The sequence below is a fragment of the Pantherophis guttatus genome, chromosome 2 (assembly GCF_059756535.1).
Source record: "Pantherophis guttatus breed Tessera chromosome 2, ASM5975653v1, whole genome shotgun sequence".
Classification (NCBI taxonomy): domain Eukaryota; kingdom Metazoa; phylum Chordata; class Lepidosauria; order Squamata; family Colubridae; genus Pantherophis; species Pantherophis guttatus.
Window position 1 is genome coordinate 56,928,106 of NC_142064.1, and position 20,298 is coordinate 56,948,403.

General features: G+C 34.4%; 1 protein-coding gene across 2 annotated transcripts in view; it reads left to right on the forward strand.

Annotated features, from left to right (window-relative positions):
- The window catches only part of MEGF10 (multiple EGF like domains 10), a 102,387-nt gene that overhangs the window by 48,819 nt on the left and 33,270 nt on the right, over positions 1-20,298 (forward strand). For both annotated transcript variants that reach the window (XM_034409994.3, XM_034409996.3), the window contains exons 6-11: positions 6,022-6,268; positions 7,995-8,115; positions 8,839-8,975; positions 10,616-10,828; positions 17,113-17,287; positions 17,663-17,783. In XM_034409994.3, the coding sequence (XP_034265885.2) occupies positions 6,022-6,268; positions 7,995-8,115; positions 8,839-8,975; positions 10,616-10,828; positions 17,113-17,287; positions 17,663-17,783 (1,014 nt within the window). The remainder of the gene's footprint in view (positions 1-6,021; positions 6,269-7,994; positions 8,116-8,838; positions 8,976-10,615; positions 10,829-17,112; positions 17,288-17,662; positions 17,784-20,298) is intronic.

Below are 20,298 nucleotides of genomic sequence, written 5' to 3' on the forward strand. Positions count from 1 at the left end.
GATTTCTTCCCATTGTATTTAAAATTTGCATGAATTCTGAGACTGAACAACAGCCAAATCCATACCCACACACCCAAACAATAAAACCACTCGTCTCTTTCACATAAAAAAAAAATAGAGCTGTTTGATTCTTCTACACAACCCACAATCCATGTATATTCCTTTTATAAACATAACACATCCTTTGAAAACTATGAGGAAATTAGTAGGACTGAGCAGAATGAAAATTTGGGGAACAAATGAACAACAAATTGATTTTACTGGTCAAAAGGCATAATATAGCCATTTGATCTTTTTCTTCTAAATGGATATTTTGTGAAGGAAAAAGATACGAAAAAGGAGGATAAACTCATGATACCTACTTTGAAATGGATGCACAAGAATATAGAAAACTTGTTTCATGGCATATTTTAGGATGTATGTTTTAGCCCTTTCAGAATTAATCAACACTTTCACTTTCTTCTATGTATTTATTCACTCCACTAGCTCATGTCATCTTCATTTAGATTTATTACATTATTTCTCCTTGTCTTAATTTCATAGATCTACAACATACTGTAGCTCTTTCATGCACTTCATTTGATAATCCATTCTCTTATATATTTTCTTATCTTACATTCTAAGGAGCATGCTATGATCATCATAGATGTTTTGCTGCTCATCATGCCCTTGGTCAGTTAAAGCTTTCAAATAATATTTTAGTCAGATTGAGAAATTATAGACTATATAGTCCTTGGAACTGGGGGATAATACCAGTCTTTTTGGGCAGATTTTGTCAAGTATAGCCAATCAAATTTGCTCACACTATTCCATGCAATCTAGAAAAGAACTTGCAAGCCACTTATTGTTCTCCACATTCCCTCAATGTGGTTATATATGTAGTGTATTGATACACATTCAGAGTTATACATAATTTAATATTGAAAATGTGTTTTTAGATATTGAGTGTGGAGGCAGGTCAGTAGTTTTCTTGAACAATAGAAAACAGTGGTAGCCTCCTGAAAAATTGCTTCTGTAATCAAAATTTTAAATGCAGTTTTTATGTAATAGTTAAAATATTTAACACATATGACCATATGATCACAGTTATTGTTTCTGAGTTTAACCAAGGTTACCTCAGCCTGGATTAGTCATCCTTTTCCCACAGAAATTAATAGCTCAAGTTAGTCAGGACAAGTTTAACTTACATGTATTTCAAAGACTGACTCTGGAACCAGCCCAATAGCTGAATGAAAGTCACAAATGAGCTTTGTAATAGAGTAGGGATTTGAAGTCGGGTCACTCAATTTAAAGGAACACTAGGCATGTTGTTTTCGAGTTATTTAATCACTCCTGTTTCTTTGTGACTTGCTGGATTGTGTATCAGTAACTGCTTCTTTGAATTCCTGTAAACTCTCATGCTTGTGACATCAGTAATAGTATCTATCCACATTGTTTTTGATATTTTTTCATTGCCTTCAATTTTTCCAGGGATCAGGATCTTGTCCGAGAACTCTTACTTATGCCCTCAACAGTTGTAAGCTTTAGCTTTACAATTTACAATTTACAATTTAGTAAATTCAGAGAGCAATCTGTTTTACTTCATAAAGCATTTGTCCTGCTCTGATTTGAAGTACTCTTAACAATTTTCTTCAGCACCTCAATTCAAAGGCCTTAAATTTGTCTTTGTCCAGCTTTTCAGATGGTACAGCTTTCAAAGCCATATGTTCCTATTGAGAAAGCCATCAGCTTTGTTAACAGTGTCTGATGTTGCTGCATTCAGGCATAAAATGCTACTATTTGCTTTGTATATAGTCTGGACTGCAAGATGAAAAGAACACACTGAAGAAAAAAATAGAATTGCGAGTACATAAGCTCATATTCTGAATAATTTTCAAAACATCTGAAATAATCAATCACAAATAATAAGTTGATGGAAAATCATATGGTAGATCCAAATGTATAGTTTTGGCTAGTTATTTTGTTTGAATTGTTCTTTGCAACCATCAGGTATTCTATGATTATTTTTATGCTGTTTTGTAGAAGAAAATAGAACTGCATGCAATTCTGTTATAATCAGCAGGAATATTCTTGGATTCAAATATTACAAATGTTCTTACAAATATTCTCTTCCATCAATTTTGGGATCCATTAAAGTTTTTTTCCCTATTTTTCAAAAGATATTAAAAAAAGAAAAGTGTAGATGGAATGAAAAATCTAGAATAATCATTCCATAGATTAGATTGATGATTTATTTACTATTATCTCAAAAATATATTTTAAAACTATTAGAAATCTATTTAGATGTCTTAAATTTTATACTACAGTGTACAAAATCACAAAGTTGCATTTCAATTTACAAATTTATGAAAGTAATTTACAAAAAAAAAATGGATCTTAAACAGCCTAATAATATGTACCCTGTTTCACCCAAAATAAGACATCAACTGATAATAAGCCCAATCGGGCTTTTGAGCACATGGCAATAAAGCCAAATACTTATTTTAGGGTTAAAAAAAATATAAGACAGAGTCTTGTTTTCGGGGAAATATGGTATTGAAATTTAATTATAGTATGAAATGATCTAATATGAATCTTTAAATGTACCAGAGTCCCAATAATAATTCTGATTCCAATTATGTTTATACCTTGAAAAATATTTGTTCCCAAAGCATTTTTTATAAAAACAGTTGCATTTATCATTGAAGTACATGAAGTTTTTTACTTTTCTTGTTGTTGATAGTGAATATATATTTTGAGAACCCTATGAATTTAATTTTATTTATTTAGTGTATATTTAATCCCCAGTGTGAGTTTTTCACTTGAGATATGGGTAAATGTTTGCTGTTACATATTTTTTATGATCTTCCCAATATGTATTATAGAGCTCTAAAATAATAGTCATTTGAAATGAAATGAACGTTCAAGAAAAATGTTAATTATGAGGTCTTCATAGACCTCTATTATTTATCATACAGTCAGAAAGATATATAATTAAAGGGAAAACTACCACAATTTGTATTTTACAGTAACATGTTGTTTTGTTTTTGTTAGCATTTTAAAAAAAACAAAGGTAAGTGAATTTGTGGTTCTAAGGTAGTTAAGCTCCCCCCCCCCCTCCATTCAATCCTATCTGAATCTTGGAGACTGCCTGGACAAGTCCCTGCGGTTTTCTTAGTAAGATTTTTCAGAAGTGATTTGCCATTGTCTCTTCTAGAGCTGAGAGAAAGTGACTGACCCAATGTTACCCAGATGGCTTTGTGGCTAAGATGGATTAGAACTCACAGTATCTAGTCTGATGCCTTAATCACTATACCAAACTGATTATAGATAACCTATATAAATAGTTAAGATATAAGAGGACATATTAACAATCTGTTCTTCCCAATTAACACTCAATTATTAAACATTGTCATCTTATTTACTTTCTCAGTCATGAGATCTAAAATCTAATTTCTAGCTAGAACACTGACCTATCAAATATTTGCTTTTGTAAATACCTGGTTATTCAGCCACTATAATATCAATTAATCAATCAGAACAGAGTTGGAAGAAACCTTGGAGGTCTTCTAGTCCAATCCCCTGCTCAAGCAGGAGATCTTATACCATTTCAGACAAGTGACTGTCCAGTCTCTTCTTAAAAACCTCCAGTGATGAAGCACCCACAATGTCTGAAGGCAAGATATTCTACTGGTTAATTGTTCTCTGTAAGGAAGTTTCTCCTTAATTCCAGATTGCTTCTCTCCTTGATTAGTTTCCAATTCAGTTCCAATATGTAGGATCCTAATGATCCTGAAGTGTTAGTCTACCCTGGTATTCATTCAAACCATTCTTGTTTTATCTGTCATGATCTTCTGGATTTGAAAACCTGAAGAAATTCTTTTCATCTCAGACCTTGTCAGCCCTTCAAGATACTTCAAACAAAAAGGAATATCTTTATTATATTCTATCTTTATGTACAGAGTATTGCAAGTCTGAAAATAAATCTCTCCCTTCTTGCATTTATAATCCAAGAAATTAGGGAAACTTCTGATATGTATGCTACATCCCCAATCTTTCTGCAGATGGATATCATATAAGGCATGGCTGGGAAGATTAGTGGGTGACAATAGGAATTATTAAAGTACTATCCCAGAATAGGTCCAGGGTGTGAAGACCCAGAAGGCTTCTGGTAGGAAGTTTAACATCTCCAGGTTTCTGTCCTGTAGACTTTGTTTTTTAAATTATTATTATAATTAAATTTATACAGTATATCCTGTAGACTTGGATGTTCCACTACAATTATGCATGAACATACTTTTTTCTAGCACACTGGAAGCATTTAAATTATTTACATTATACAGATAGTCCTTGACTTTCAACAGTTCGTTTAATGACTGTTCAAAGTTACAACACTGAAAAAAGTGACATGACCGTTTTTCACAGTAATGACCTTTGCAGCATCCCCATGATCATGTGATCAAAATTCAGATGCTTGGCAACTGGTTCATACTTATGACCGTTGCTGTGTTCCAAGATCATGTGATCCCCTTTTGCAACCTTCTGGTAAGCAAAGTCAACTGGAAGCCAGATTCAATTAACAACTGAGACAAGAAAGGTCGTAAAATGGGGCAAAACTCACTTAACAACATAAATTTTGGGCTCAATTGTGGTTGTATAACAAGGACTACCACACACACACACACACATACACAAAACACAGTTTGGAAGAGCATATTGTGTACTATATATGTAAGGTAGTAGTTTAGCAGTAAACTTTACTAGAATGATAAAGAAGCATAGCAATGAGTAAAGAGTAATAAAAAATTACATGTTGTGTTGAGTGGAGGATTTTTTTCCCCTAGATTCGACTATGTTTTATTGTGTATTACAAATCACAACATCATTAGACAATTGTGTCCAAGACAAAGCTGTCATATCTAAGTAATGTATAAGACACATTAATGGGAAAAAAATCTTTGTTAAGAACCCACTATTGTTATTTGTGCAGTCTGAAGAATCTAACTTTACGCTAGAGTAATGATCGGTCTGAGGAGATGCCATGAGTTGTTTTTGTCTCCTTTAAGGTCTGAAAAAATAGGTCTGTTTTGCCTCAGGAGAAAGCTATGGGAATAATAGTCACTAAAGTGGTCCAGTGACAATTATTAGCAAGGATATTGCCATTTTATTTTCAGTTCAGTTTCTGAAAGCAGATGCTGTAAGCATATGTATAGTGAATTCTTAGTGAATTTCATATGACCTTTTTAGAGGTTATTTACAGTTTTATCATTAAAAAAATATTCCATAACATTTTCTCTGTGAAACTTGAAAAAGAACGTGTTTAGAAGTATTTATCTTATTAAACTTTAGAGTTGGCAGCTCTTGAGCCCTTTTTCAAGGTCTACATATAACAAATGTCCATAACTGGTACTGTTTGGACTACTAATTCATAGTAGTATGTTTTATTTTTAAAAAAATATTATTTTCTTAGATTCTGCCTTTTCCATAAGCACTAGAGGCATAATTTTTATTATCACTCCATTCATGGAGATAGGTTAGAAAGAACGATGAACTCAAATTTCCAAATTGCCAAATAACTGAGGCAGTGCTGATCCACATCAGATAGCAAAAAATAAATAAAAGTAAAAATCCATAAAGAAAGTCAGGAAGGAAACAGATTTCAAGATGTGCCTGCGTATTTTCTGCTTAAAACTTCATCTTACATTTGCTTACGAATGATCTTTTAACATTTCTCATCGTATGTTTTGTTGTAATACAACTGGTAAGACTGTTTTTGCTTTTTAAAATATAATTTATAATTCTATAAATATAATATGTAAATACATTATGTGTAATAATATAATTATATCAAGGCAAATTATATTTAATACCGTAATATATCATTATAATTATAAATACAGTGTAATGATATGTTTTCTCTCACTTAATTTTAAGATGAAAATTGAGCAATTCACTTTGCCACAGTATCATAATTAATTAAATAGCTGGGAGAATATCTTGACAAGGCAGCCCCTATAATTTTGCTTTTTGTTTTCTGTGCAGCATGTGATAGTTACCACTGGGGACCTCACTGCAGTAGTCGCTGCCAGTGTAAAAATGGAGCTTTGTGTAATCCCATCACTGGAGCTTGCCACTGCACTGCAGGATTCAAGGGATGGCGCTGTGAGGAACACTGTGACCAAGATACCTATGGAAATGATTGCCACCAAAAATGCCAGTGTCAGCATGGAGCCACCTGTGACCACATCACTGGAGAATGCAGATGTCCCCCTGGATATACTGGAGCTTTGTATGCGATTGATACATTGGTTATATGTAGAATATTAGTGAATTTCACAATTATTTTTTCTTTTACAAGGAAGTTGGCAATACTGTCCTCATGCTATGATTATTCTTCTGGTGAAGATAGAAAAATAATTTGCACTCTGCGAATAGTTCTATTGGGATTTGAAATGGCCTCTCAGTTCCAAATTCAGTATTGCCAACTCAAGGATAACTAATAAGCAACAGAAATATGACAAGAGGAACTATATTTTAATATTTTGAGGAATATTAAATGTATATAATGTGTTTTTATGTTGCTTTTATTAATGCTTGATTCCTTTTTTAATATGTTGGAAGGGTTTTTATCCTTAGGCAAGGTAGAAACAGTTTAAACAGGTTCTCGTTGAACCTTCAAGACTAACCAATATACTACAGCTGAATAGTTCATGGTTCAGATTCCCATTGGATGAGATGTGGGAGGATACCATTTCATGCATCCGACACAGTGGACTCTGATTTATAAAAGCCAGAATGAATGTTCTCAGGATATTTTTATAACAATAGATTATGGCAGTAAATATGAGAAAGACTCTCAAGAAAGAAAACACTGGTAACAGTGTGTATTTGCACCAAGAAAATGCAAGTTCAAATTCTCATTCCATTATGACTTAGAATCAATAGCAGTCACAATTATGTTCCTCTTACCATCCTATCACAACTAATCTGACAGCAAAATTGCTTTGAGTTGATTTGGGAAAAGGTGAGATAAAGCTAGAATGAATTCATCAGCAGCCTCTTCACGCCAAAAGTTGCTTTGAAATCAGAGGTGGGTTCCACTTACCTTTACTACCGGTTCGCAACGGGATCGCGCATGCTCAGATCGCTCAAGCTTCTGCACATGCGCAGATTGCCAATGATGATATCCGGGGTGGTGAGCCAGGCCTCCCACCAATTTTACTACCGGTTCTTGTGAACCGGTCCAAAACCGGGGGCAACCCACCACTGTTTCAAATTGTCTAGCTCATAGACCAGAATATAGAGAAGGCAGCATCTTTTCCCAAAGCAATCCAAAGAATGAACATTTCAGCAACTCATCTGAATACAACATTCTGTAGAGGCAAAAACAGGAGTAGCGATCAATAAAAAAAAAAAAAAGAATAGTTAATTATGAATAGAGAAAGCAGGACTATAAGCTACTTTGGTATATAACTTATTTTAACTTTGTATAATAAATATATTTGATTGCTCAAGGCATAAGCTCATTATTTGCCATGAGTATAAGCAATATAAGAATATTGGCTAGGTAATTGTGCACCACACATAGCAACAATATACAATCTCTAATTCAAGCGTAGTATTTTGCCACAAAATAGAGCAAAATTCAGGAGACAATTTGGAAAATATTTAATCAAAAATAGATATAGGATATTTTTAAACAGCAAATACATAGAAACTTTTAACATTACAGCTTCTTTATCTGCATTAGAAATTCCTATAAAGTAGAGAAATATTTTTTGCTGTTTTTAAATTGATAAAATAAGAAAAACCTATTGGCATTTATAAATAGAAATACTTTCTTACGTAAAGAAATTATTTATATACTTTTTCCTTAGTTTTACAGATTAACACCCCTAACTATATTAGAAACATAAATATCTCACCATTCCTCTTATAACTAAGAGAAACACTTTAATTAAACACTTTCTCTCTATGACTCTATGAATGTGTGTGTGTGTTTGCATTACTTTTAGCTGTGAGGATCTTTGTCCACCTGACAAACATGGGCCACAGTGTGAAGAAAGATGCCCATGCCAGAATGGAGGAGTTTGTCATCATGTAACAGGGGAATGTGCCTGCCCTCCTGGATGGATGGTAGTTATAATTTCTATAAAATTTCATCACTTTTGACTCTGAGATTTCATGGGTTAGGACAGGGGTGTCAAACTTGATTTCATTGAGGGCTGCATCATGGTTGTGTTTGACCTCAGGGGGCCAGGGTGGGCATGACCAGCTCAATGTCACTCGCATTGGGGGTGCCTGTAGTGACCCGAGCTCTCTGCCAGCAAAAACGGGCTCCTGAGCTCCGTTTTGGCTGCGATAGCTTCCTGCAACCCTCTGCCAGCGAAAACAAAGCTCAGAAGGACTGCCTGCAGCCCTTGCAAGCTCCATTTTCACCTGAGACAGCCTCCTGCAACCCTCTGCCAGCTCCATTTTTACTGGCAGAGGCACCATGGGGCAGTCCTTTGCTGTTTCCAGGGTGGACCCGCAGGCCAGATCTAAGCACCCCATGGGCCGGATCCAGACCCCGGGCCCTGAGTTTGACACCCCTGTTTTAGGAGTTTTAATTCTAGGTTAAATGCAGGGAAAAAAAGGGAAATTATTTGTTTGAATCTATTACCATTATGTAGGACTGACATCTTGGATTAGCTTCCTTTTACAGCATAAACATTCCAACAAATTAACAATCTAACACTCATGAGAAAACATACATATAGTTTTGCAAAACTAAATTATTATTATTATTGGCATTTTTACATTTCATGCAATCTCATACTACAGCCCCATGAATAAATGTGAAGTTCTGTTTTCAAACAGGGCACAGTCTGTGGTCAGCCTTGCCCAGAAGGACGTTATGGAAATAATTGTTCCCAAGAATGTCAGTGCCACAATGGAGGAACATGTGATTTAGCCACTGGTCAATGTCATTGCAGTTCAGGGTATACAGGAGAACGGTAAGAAGACAATTTTTCAGAACACTCAATCATCATGATTGTGGAAAAAAGGAAAGTTGAATGAATTTACAATATTATGCAAACTTGATTACTGTTCCAGTCAAAACTAAGCAAAAATCAAGCTGGTTCAATTTTACTTAAGAAACTAATTGAAATTCAATTACTGTATATAGCTAAGTGATTTTCTTTAGCTATGTTTTCATTTATCATATTTTGAAAAACTATTTGCATTGTTTTGTCTTTTTTTCTCATTCTGAGTAGTTTGGTCACTTCACTGCAATTTATAATATGAAAAAATTAAAAAGCACTGACCCATTTCATTTTTTTTTTACATTTATTCCTATTTTATTGTTCTTTAATCAGTGACTGGTTTATGTGATGACATAAGTCATGTGAAGACTCCCATGGTTCTGAGCAAAGTTGTAATCATATTTTTTTCCACCTATTCTTTTTCCAAACATCATCACTTCACTGCCATTTTCCCCAGTTGGGGAAACTATGGGGCACAACAATAAAACTTTTCATCCCTGTAGATGTTAGGGGCTTACTGTCTTATTTTTTCCTATATATAATCTTCTTGAAGAGGAGAAAAATTTGTCTCAGAAGTTTTTAAGTGAACTTTATGCTAGAAACTAATTTTCTATCCTACTATTTCTTATGTTTACGGGATTTGTGCAGAATAACTTTACACTGGATTCTTTTTTAGCTATTGAATTATAAGAACTTTTTGTATTTTCTAAAATCTTGCATACTATGTGTGTTGTTTGAAAGGAATGTGTAGCCAGCTGGCTATAACCCTGGCCTCTTTTCCTAACCTTCAATTATCTCTACATAACGTATTTTATGTTATAAAGAGCAACATCTAATGGCACACAGATGTCTGGGGTGTTCCTCTTTCAACTTTCACAGGAAATATCATATTATCTAGTTTGTCCTACTGGGTGTGATTTAGAGATGGACACTTAAGTGAATAAATGCTCACATAATAAATCAAACGGCACTTTGTGGAGTAAGCATTTGCTTAAATATCATAGCAAATTTCTGTTTCATGCATCAAAAATTCTGTTAGATGTTTGGAAGTATAGTGTAGAAAATTGACAAAGGGAAATGTCCTTCACTAGAGCAATCAGGAACTGCCTACTTTATATGAAATTTTTAAAAAGCTGTTCTTATATATATTTAAACTATTTTTCTATGTAGCTCAATACCTGCCTAGCTCAACATTAGCAACAGCAATAACATTCACTGCATTTATATAGAAATGAGATATTCAGAATTACCTCATTGGAGTCCTTCATAATGGCCAGTCAGCAGGAACAATTTTTGAAAGGAAAACAATAGCAATAGCACTTAGAGTTATAGAGCACTGTAACCATGCCTTCTTTTTGTAATATCTCATAATATTTCTGCTAAGAGGTACATATGATCCTGGTTAAGACATAAGAGTATAGTTTGCTTTAATTGTTATCCAGAATACCATAATTAAAAAGGGGATTTGTATTGCATGAAATTGTATCTGTATGCATTGTTGTGTTTGCATCTGTTATGTATATAGTGCTGTTACCTGAGAAGAATTCAATGTATATTTTAGGATATTTTTTATAGAAAGTGAACATTTTTCTTCCTGGTTTTCTCACCAGGTGTCAAGATGAATGTCCAATTGGAACTTTTGGAATACAGTGTGCAGAAAACTGCCAATGCATGAATGGTGGAAAATGCTATCATATTAGCGGAGAATGTCTTTGTGAGCCAGGATATACCGGAGTACATTGTGAAACAAGGCTATGTGCTGAAATAGTCTATGGTCTTAAATGCGACAAAAGATGTCCCTGTCATTTGCCAAATACTCACAGGTACTTTAGATATTTCTGTTACATCTGTGTGGAATCAACTTCCATTTGCCAATTAGTCTTGGGAAAATTTTTCAGTAGTTTTTTTTTAATAATGCTCTATAATGCCACTCAACCAGTGGTGGGTTGCTCCCGGTTTGCACCGGTTCGCAAGAACCAGTAGTAAAAATCTGTAGTAGTTCGCAGAACCAATAATAACATTGGCTGGCTTTTTTTTTTTTTTACTTTTAAAAACATTTTTTTCTACAACCTCTTCGGCCGAAGAGGTTGTAGGAAAAAAAAAATGCCTTTAAAAGCCTCTGACGATCCCAGCTGAGTTGCCTAATCGTTAGAGGCTTTTAAAAGCATTTTTTTTCTGCAACTTCTTAAGGTTGTAAAAAAAATGCTTTTAAAAGTAAAAAAAAAAAAAAGTTGGCCACCCCCACCCAGTCACATTACCCCCCCACGAAGCCACACCCACAAAAAAAGCCATGCCCACAGAACTGGTAATAAAAAAATTTAGAACCCACCCCTGCCGCTCAACTATTGTGACAAATCACTAATGCAGGCAAACTTATATTGCCACAGTAATAACAATATATCACCATGAATCACTAGTGAGAATATGACAGGAAATATAAGAATCTGAGGAAGGATTCGTTTTTCCAGATATCCTGGTATTGTAGTTAAAGCTGTTCACAAGGATTAAAATCTTTGGATTTCTTTCTATAAATGCTAATACCTAGAAAAATCTTGATTTTTGCTATGTGTTTCTTCTAGGAAAACAAATACAGTGTTAAGAATGTAGGTTTCATTTTTCATGACCTACTAATAAAAACAAAGCTTTTTCTGACAGAGCTTTGGAAGCTATTAGAGGTTGTCCTCGACCTACGACCACAATTGAGCCCAATACAATTGAGTCCATGGCTAAGCAAGACATTTGTTTAAGTGAGTTTTGCCCCTTTCTTGCCACAGTTGTTGAGTCACTGCAGTTGTTAAGTTAGTAACATGATTGTTAAGTGAATCTGGCTTTTTCATTGATGTTGCTTGTCAGAAGGTCGCAAAAGGTGATCATATAACTCCAGGACACTGCAACTGTTATAAATACATGACTGTTACCAAATGTCTGAATTTTTAAAAAAACTTTTTTATTGGTTTATCAAAATATAAAATACAAGAAAATTCAAAAAAGTAATAGAAAACTAGGAGGAGGGGGAGGGGAAAATATGGTGTAAAGAAGGAAAAGGAAAGAAAACTTCCGACTCCCTTTAGCATGATAGAAGATAAGAACATGACAACTGCAGCTTTTTACTTTTCCACAACAGTATGTACAAGCCATTTCTTTAACAATAAACCTATTTAATTAGCAAAAACAAAATCAAAGTTTCAATTTTTTTTTCATTGCAAGCTCAAAATCCGGAAGCAATTTCAGAATAGAAACAACGTTAGATATTTTCTCTTCTTTGGCTAAAAGATCAATTTGATACCATCTCTACTTCTCTTTGCTGTGGGGAATAATATATATTTCTGTTAACTCATTAATCTTTATCATAATTCATATTAAGATAATCCTCTATATTATTTCAATTTTTTTTAATCCTGAAGGGAGAAAACACTTTTTCTTGTTTTGATATTTTACTAACTTTAAAAAATACACAAGTATTATATATAAGGGGGGGGGAACCCTTCATTTTAAACTAGAACCTAAAATACAAAACTACATTTGAGCTTTCATTCATATATATATATATATCACACCAAATCTCTGAATTTTGATCTCATGACCATAGGGATGCTGCAATGGTCCTAAGTGTGAAAAATGATCATAAGTAACTTTTTTCAGTTCTGTTGTAACTTTGAATGGTCCTTAAACAAATGGTTGTACCTTGAGGACTACGTGTAATTGAATTAGGACAATAGAAGAAATTAGATAAATAGATGCACTAGGCCACAATTAGAAATAAATGGAACAGTTTTATCTTCCAACTGAGAGGAAGCTGGGTCTAGTTCTGAAAAATCAAAGAGCTACTGTCTGAGTTGAAGCCATCACATAACATGTGTTGTATTCAGTTCAATTGTTGTGACAACAGTTAAACTAGGTTATTTATCCCTACAATAAATCGTGCATGATTTGCTTAGTTAGAGATCTTTAGTGGTCCATTTAGCAAAGAAACTTCTAAAGAAATGATTCCTTCATTCTCTGATATCATTGTTCATGAGGAATATATATACTTAAAAGTTCCAAGTGCTTGTTATGTTTACTACTAGAGTGGGAAGCCAGCAACTTTTCCATTAACTTGTCTATTCAGTGGTGTGTTCACTCTTTTTCCATTCTTGTCCTTCAACAACATTGTTGAATTAATAGGACCTGGGCTGGAATGTTTATCAAATGTCCTGCAATTAATTTAGACATTAACTTAGAAAATAACTAAATTTTGTAGTAGACATTTTAAATTGACAAGAATGTATGGCACAACATTATATAGCATTTCTGATATTTCAAGGATTAAGTTGATTCATGTTCAACACAGCTGTTCATTTATACCAGTGAAGGAAAGGTTGTGGCGAAGTCAAACTAAAAATGTTCTGATTCAAATAGAAGCACTTATTTAGAAAGTGTTTTTAAACATTTCTTCCTTTCTGTAACAAATTGAATGGATTTAGCAGTAATGTGAGTATAGCAGCATTGTAATGTTATTTTAGAATACAGAAGAGTGAACTATAATTGATATTACAGATATTTAGCTTATAACGTAAGTGGAAAAATTGTATGTGTTTATATATTTGTATGTGCATGTGAGCAGAAACAGCAAAAATGTCACAGTCAATGCCAAAAATTAATACTGCAGATATATTAAAGTTAAAGTTATATTACTCAAATTCTGGTTTTTATAATCAAGAGGCTTTTCTTATACATATCAACAAAATAAACACACCAATATTAGGCCTAGGATGTGAAAAATCTTTCAAAAATCTGGTCAGCATGAGTGTATTGTGGCTATACCTGGAGAAATGTAAACACTAATGCCCTGACAGTCTGTGCATTTCACATTTCTCTATCAATAATTGTTGATTAAATATAGATTCACTTTGATCTTCATGTAATCTAATTTCCCAAGATTTATTCTAAAAAGAGTTATGTATTTATATCATTCTTCAAACTCTATGCAACCTAAGTACTGCCAGTTAAAGTAGCTACCCCAAAAGCATTCAAGTATTTTAATTTCCTATATTTAATCATGGATTATGATGTATAATTTTGAACTCAATCAGTGTATGTGTGCACCAGATACTTATCATATATCAGGAGAATAGGTATACAAATATTAATGTGATTTGGCCTCAGTTCCATTGTATGTGGATTCCATTGCTGTCTCTCCCTCGCACATGTACACATACAGACACACACACACACACACACACACACACACACAAAAACCACAAAGAGAAAATGAGGTAGAAAGCAGTATTCTAAAATGATTATACTTTCTGTTTCTTTATTGGTTTTATGCTATGATGTTGCCCATGGATACCAGAGCTAAAATAACTTCCTGAAGTACAATAATTCATTATTATTTATCTCCAAAGTACTGTCAGGTTTTACCATATAATGTCTCATTAATCTAAAATAACACAGATGTTTTCCTTATTTTTGAAGCCAAAATAAAAAATGATTATGAATAAAAAGCATGATTCTGAAGCCCGTGTGAGCTACTCTCAAAAGCACTTCCAAGCATCCTCTGCTTTTTCCTTCAGAGAGAGAAGATAAAGGGTGACTGAATCAAGCTCCTTAGGAGCCAATTCCCTGCTAAAAGCACCTTTAAGTGCTGGCTCCAGGGAAGAGTCCTTCAAAGCACTTCTGCCTGGGAGCAACATAACATTTATCCTAGTCCTGGGTCAGTGACATCATCTCTTGTGTTGAAGTGGTACTTGGGAAATATCTGGCTTTGACCCAGTTGAATTCTTCAGCATTAGAACATGACTAAAAAGAGAGAGGTGGCAAAATCCTATTCTATTAGTGAAGTATTATTCTCCCAGCTGGTAGTCAGAATTTGTTTAAATTTCTGACTGGAACCTAAAATACACTTTGTCAATATATACTAATTATTAGAGCTATAACTTCTCTACAAAATATGAACAAGAGCAACATTCCCCAACTGAGATTAGATGAAGATTTTGGGAGCTAGATTGCTTCATTGGGTTTGCATAATGTGTGTCTAATATGCCACAAGGCTACAATGACGTTTGAGACTAATGTACTTTAAATAATAACAATAGTAATACATTGTAATTTGGCCTTTTCTTCTAAAACATTTAAAACACAGACAAATAAGAGAAACCATGCCCTTTTGATTTTCCATATATTTGTTTGAAAACATGTTTTACACACAAACAGATGTGTTTCTGTCAGAAGAAAAGTGATATCTTGAGGAAAGATTGACTGCAGTTTAATAATAGGGATATAGGACAGCCCACTGTAAGGAATTACACTGGCAAAATGAGTAAGAGGCATTGAAAAGAGGCATTTAAAAAAAAACCCCACAGAAAAGACACTCTTCTGTCATCGTTCATTTAATATGTCTTGACTTGAGTACATTTCCCCCCTTTCAGAATGCCTTAGGGAATATTACTTCAATCAGTGATCAGTCATCTTTAAACAGGCTGCGTATTGTAAATATAATTGATCTGGATATTAAGGCTTCCCTTTGGTGAGAGTTAAGCTAAGTGCTTTTCCTGCCAGAGGACCACAGAACTGTCCTTGTGTTTACTGTCTTGGCACATATATTTTAGCACAGCTGATGGTTCCATTTGTTGCAAAATAACAGCTGTGTGGTTGCGCATTGAATAAAACTGCTGTTTTCAGGTAGGAACAGATGGCCCGACACCAGGTATGGAAGCTAAAATATCAACATTCTTGAAGACTATGAGTGCCCTTGACCTTTCCCCTGTAAAGCAATTTGGCACTGCTTCTAAGTAAAAAAAAATATAAAACTTGCATACTAAACACCTACCAGAATTTAAATGAAAGCTCATAGGTTCATGCAAGGTCAAATTATGTATCTGTTAATTAGAATTTGGTTTAGATTTTATGGAAAATGAATAAATTCTGGGGAATAGTTACAATAGTTGCAGTTAGCATAAAGGGGGTGATTAAACCTTGTTTATAGCAGTCCTGACAAGAATACATTCCTTGAAGCTACTATTTTTCTTAAGAAATCTACTGTATGGCATAGTCAATAAAGGGTTGGCCCAGGCTCAGGAAACCAAGTTTGAAATCCATCCTTAACTTTGGAAGTGTCCTGAGAAACTTCAGGCTAGTCACATGCCTCAGTCTAATCTACTTCATGGATTTTTGTGGGGAAAACATGGACAAGGGAGTTCTATTATTGTTGTTTCAAAGAAAGATGGGATAGAAATACATACATACATTTAACTTAAAGACTAATTTTCCTGAGTACTGGGGAAAGATTATTCATAAAGATAGTCTAATAATGTATTTCAATAGGGTTTCATTTTTATTATTATTTTAAACAATCAGAATACAAAATCATGTTCCTAATCTTCATGATAGCCTATTTTGTTTATTTTTACAGTTCCAAGGTAATGAAATACTGAATCAATGAGTTTGCATTTGATTTTATAGGATATAACTACACCTAGTCCTTGACTTACAACAGTTCATTTAGTGACCGTTCAAAGTTACAGATTCAGATCCTTGGAAACTGGTTCATATTTATGACTGTTGCAGTGTTCCAGGGTCATGTAATCAGTTTTTGCAACCTTCTGATAAGCAAAGTCAATAGGGAAGCCAGATTCATCTAACAACCATGTTATTAACTTAACAATGCAATGATTCACTTAACAACTCTGGCAGGAAAAGTTGTAAAATGGGGCAAACTCACTTAACAAATGTTTGACTTAGCAACATAAATTTTGGGCTCAATTGTCAAGATAAATTGAGGATTACCTGTACATATTTGGCTAATACCTGTCAAATTTCATCCGAAAACTTAATTATAAATGTATTTATAATGTTATTTAAGCAGTAGATTTTCTCAGCACTGATTTTGATTTAAAACATAAAATATGTAGATGCTATTATTATTAGTAGAATATTAATACTGCAGTAAATTAATATTAGACCGCATGGTCCTCTAATTCCACCCATTCCCTGTGCCCAAGTGAGGGCATTTTTCTAAATAACTTCTTTGTGTGAAATCCTTTGTATAATGTGTCCATTTTTCTTCATTGGGCTCTTGGTATCATATTTTCTCCAAATGCTTTATCCATCCATTCCTTTTTGGCAGCTGCCACCCAATGTCTGGAGAGTGCTTTTGCAAGCCTGGCTGGTCTGGTCTCTCTTGCAATGAAAGCTGTTCCCCAGGATTCTATGGTGAATCGTGTCAACAAATCTGCAGTTGCCGAAATGGTGCTGACTGTGACAGTGTGACCGGAAAATGCATTTGTGCTCCAGGATTTAAGGTAAATAGTTCTGATTGTTACTTCATTGGTTGTCTGCCTTTGAAGATAGAAGCAACTTCTATTGTCCCCATTGGGATTATGACATTCCAGCAGAAGAGGTGCTTCAAAACACACAGGAGTGCAGATAAGACACCTTCGTTTCAATAAAAGAGAATATATGGAGCTCAGGATTGAACTGTGGAATTCTTGATGTTCTCTGAGCCTTGGTAGTGGTTGCTTGCAGCCATTTTATTACTCCACTAAGTACTATCATCTTGCAGATACCCAACTAGGGAACATCATTACACTGATAAGGTTATTTTTTTATTTAAAAAACTAATTAAATCGTTTTCCTTAACATTGCATTTTTCTTATCTTTTGTCAACTGCGGTCTAGGGTTCTGATTGTTCTATTCCTTGCCTTGTTGGAACATATGGAATAAACTGTTCATCTATATGTAACTGCAAAAATGAGGCTGTTTGTTCCCTAGTGGATGGTTCCTGTGTCTGCAAAGCTGGTAAGTGACCTAACTTACATTTTGGTACTATGAAATTCATACTAAACATTTTAATAAAACATATTAAATACTTTTAAAAGAATGACGATCATAAACCACACTGTGCTGCTACTTCCAGCACTCTCAGAATTAACTTTCACATTTTAATTCTGTGCATTCCACTGCAGGTTCCTTCTTCTTGATCATTCCAAAACCTTTTTAAAGAAATGTTCGTCAAGATTCCTGTGTGTTTTCTCTGCCTTTTAATAATATTTATTCCTTAATCTCTTTGGATACTTATTTTGCAATTAGCTTTCTCTCGATATAGTTTATACTCTTTGCATCATCCTTGCATACATTTTTCTTGTGCATAGTAGTTATTCTTTTTCCCTTCTTCCTTTCACATTTTCTTTGATGTCCACTTTTTCCATAACATCCCTTCTTGACACTGCCAAATAATCCCACTTTTAGAACACCTCATCACTTCTATATACTTTGCTATTTTTTTCCAGTCTTTCATAGTAAACATTCAAATAATTCATGCTGTTGATCCATTCCCTATTTTTGTAAATGTAAGAATAGACTTAAGATTAAACTACATATTTGAAACGATCAGATTTTTAAATACTAACCAATCAACATTATCAACATTATCATCACTTACCTTTGCTACTGGTTTGCAAATGTGAGCGCTTGCACGCTTGCTTCGCACGCATGTGCTACCTCCACGCATGCGCAGAGCGTCAAAAACGGGACATGATGACATCCGGGCGGGTGGGAGACAGAGCCTCCTGCAGCCGCCACTAGTGGTTTACCCGAACCAGATAGAACCAGCTGAATATCACCATTGATTATCACTCATCTATGAATGACCCAACAGTGAAATGCTACCGGTTCAGGCTGGTTCTCCCAAACCGGTAGTAAAAAATGCTACTGGTTTGCTGAACCGGTAGTAAAAAAATGTAAAAAAAAAAAAAGTTCCGACGATCAGCTGAGCGATGTGCGATCGTTGGAACTTTTTTTTTTACTTTTTAAAGCATTTTTAACTACCAGTTCCAGAGAACGGGTAGTATAAAAATTCTAAAAAAGTTTTTTTTTAAAGTTCCGACGATCACGCATCGCTTAGTTTATTGTCAAAACTTTTTTTTTCTTTTTAGGCATTTTTTTATTACCATTTCAGACAAATATGTAGTAAAAAATGCTATAAAAAAGTAAAAAAAAGGCTCCAACAATAACAGCTGTGCCGTGCGATCATCGAAGTCTTTTTTTTACTGTTTTAAAGCATTTTTTTACTACCTATTCGCCTGAGCCGGTAGTAAAAAAATGCTTTTAAAAGGTTAAAAAAAGGCTCCGACAATCACAGCTGTGCCACTCAATCGTTGGAACCTTTTAAAAACTTTTTTAAAGCATTTTTTACTACCTATTCGCCTGAGCCGGTAGTAAAAAATGCTTTTAAAAAGTTTTTAAAAAGGTTCCCATGTGTGTCACGGCTGATCACCCAACCCCCTGCACTGTTCTACTTACTTTCCCAAGCCTCCTTTTGGTGCGCACTGCACGTGCGCATGCACAGCTTGCATTTGATGTGCACTGTGCATGCGCGCATGCAGTGCACATTTGTTGCCTGGCACGCATACGCAGCCAATGAATTGGTAGTAAACCGATTCAGATTTCACCCACTGGAATGACCCAACCACTTTTTCATGATATCTAATAGAATTTTATTAATTTATTGAATATATATTGTATAGAAATTCATCCATGGTTCCAGGCATCTCACAATAAAAAAAGTATAAAAACTACAATGCTATATTAATGCCTGAGGGGTAACCCCCAATGCCTGACGGGTAAGCTTGATCTTTCTGGAAGACTAACACAATCAGGGATATCTAGATTTTAATGGAAGCTACTTGATGAGGCAAGTTCGGTAATAAAGAATGCACACTTCCTGTGTTTCACAAAAGAAGACCCCCAGAGTATAACCCCTTAATCACAAGTTTCACAATTGTTCTCAAACTTATCTCTGTTTTTTTTTATTACCACCAGTCACTGTGAAGTATCACAAGTATTACTCACCTATAGATTCCTACCTACATGCTATATAACAACCTAAATGCTACCAATCTTTACTTTCCGGCATATGTGCTATCAATTTTGTTCATAACTAAACCCATAACTTCACTTTGTGCATATATTCATCAATGCTAAAGATCAGAATTTTATCCAGAATGATCACATTGTTCCTCTTTTTTTCGGTTGTAAACGCACAGACAACATTTCCATTTACTCTTGTATTTTTCATTTTATTCATTAATTCACTCTTTTTACCACTTACCATGTTTATCACCCAAATGGATACATGGATACTGTCCATCATAGCTTCGGTCAGTTGAAGCCTTTATATAACTCTTCTGTTTAGTAAAATAGAGAGATGAAATAAGTTGAAATCAGTTGCAATCTTATGCATGCCAGCTGCAGAATTCTCTGTTAATTATTAGGATAATAGCATTCAGTTGTTGGTATATTTTGGCACACTGGT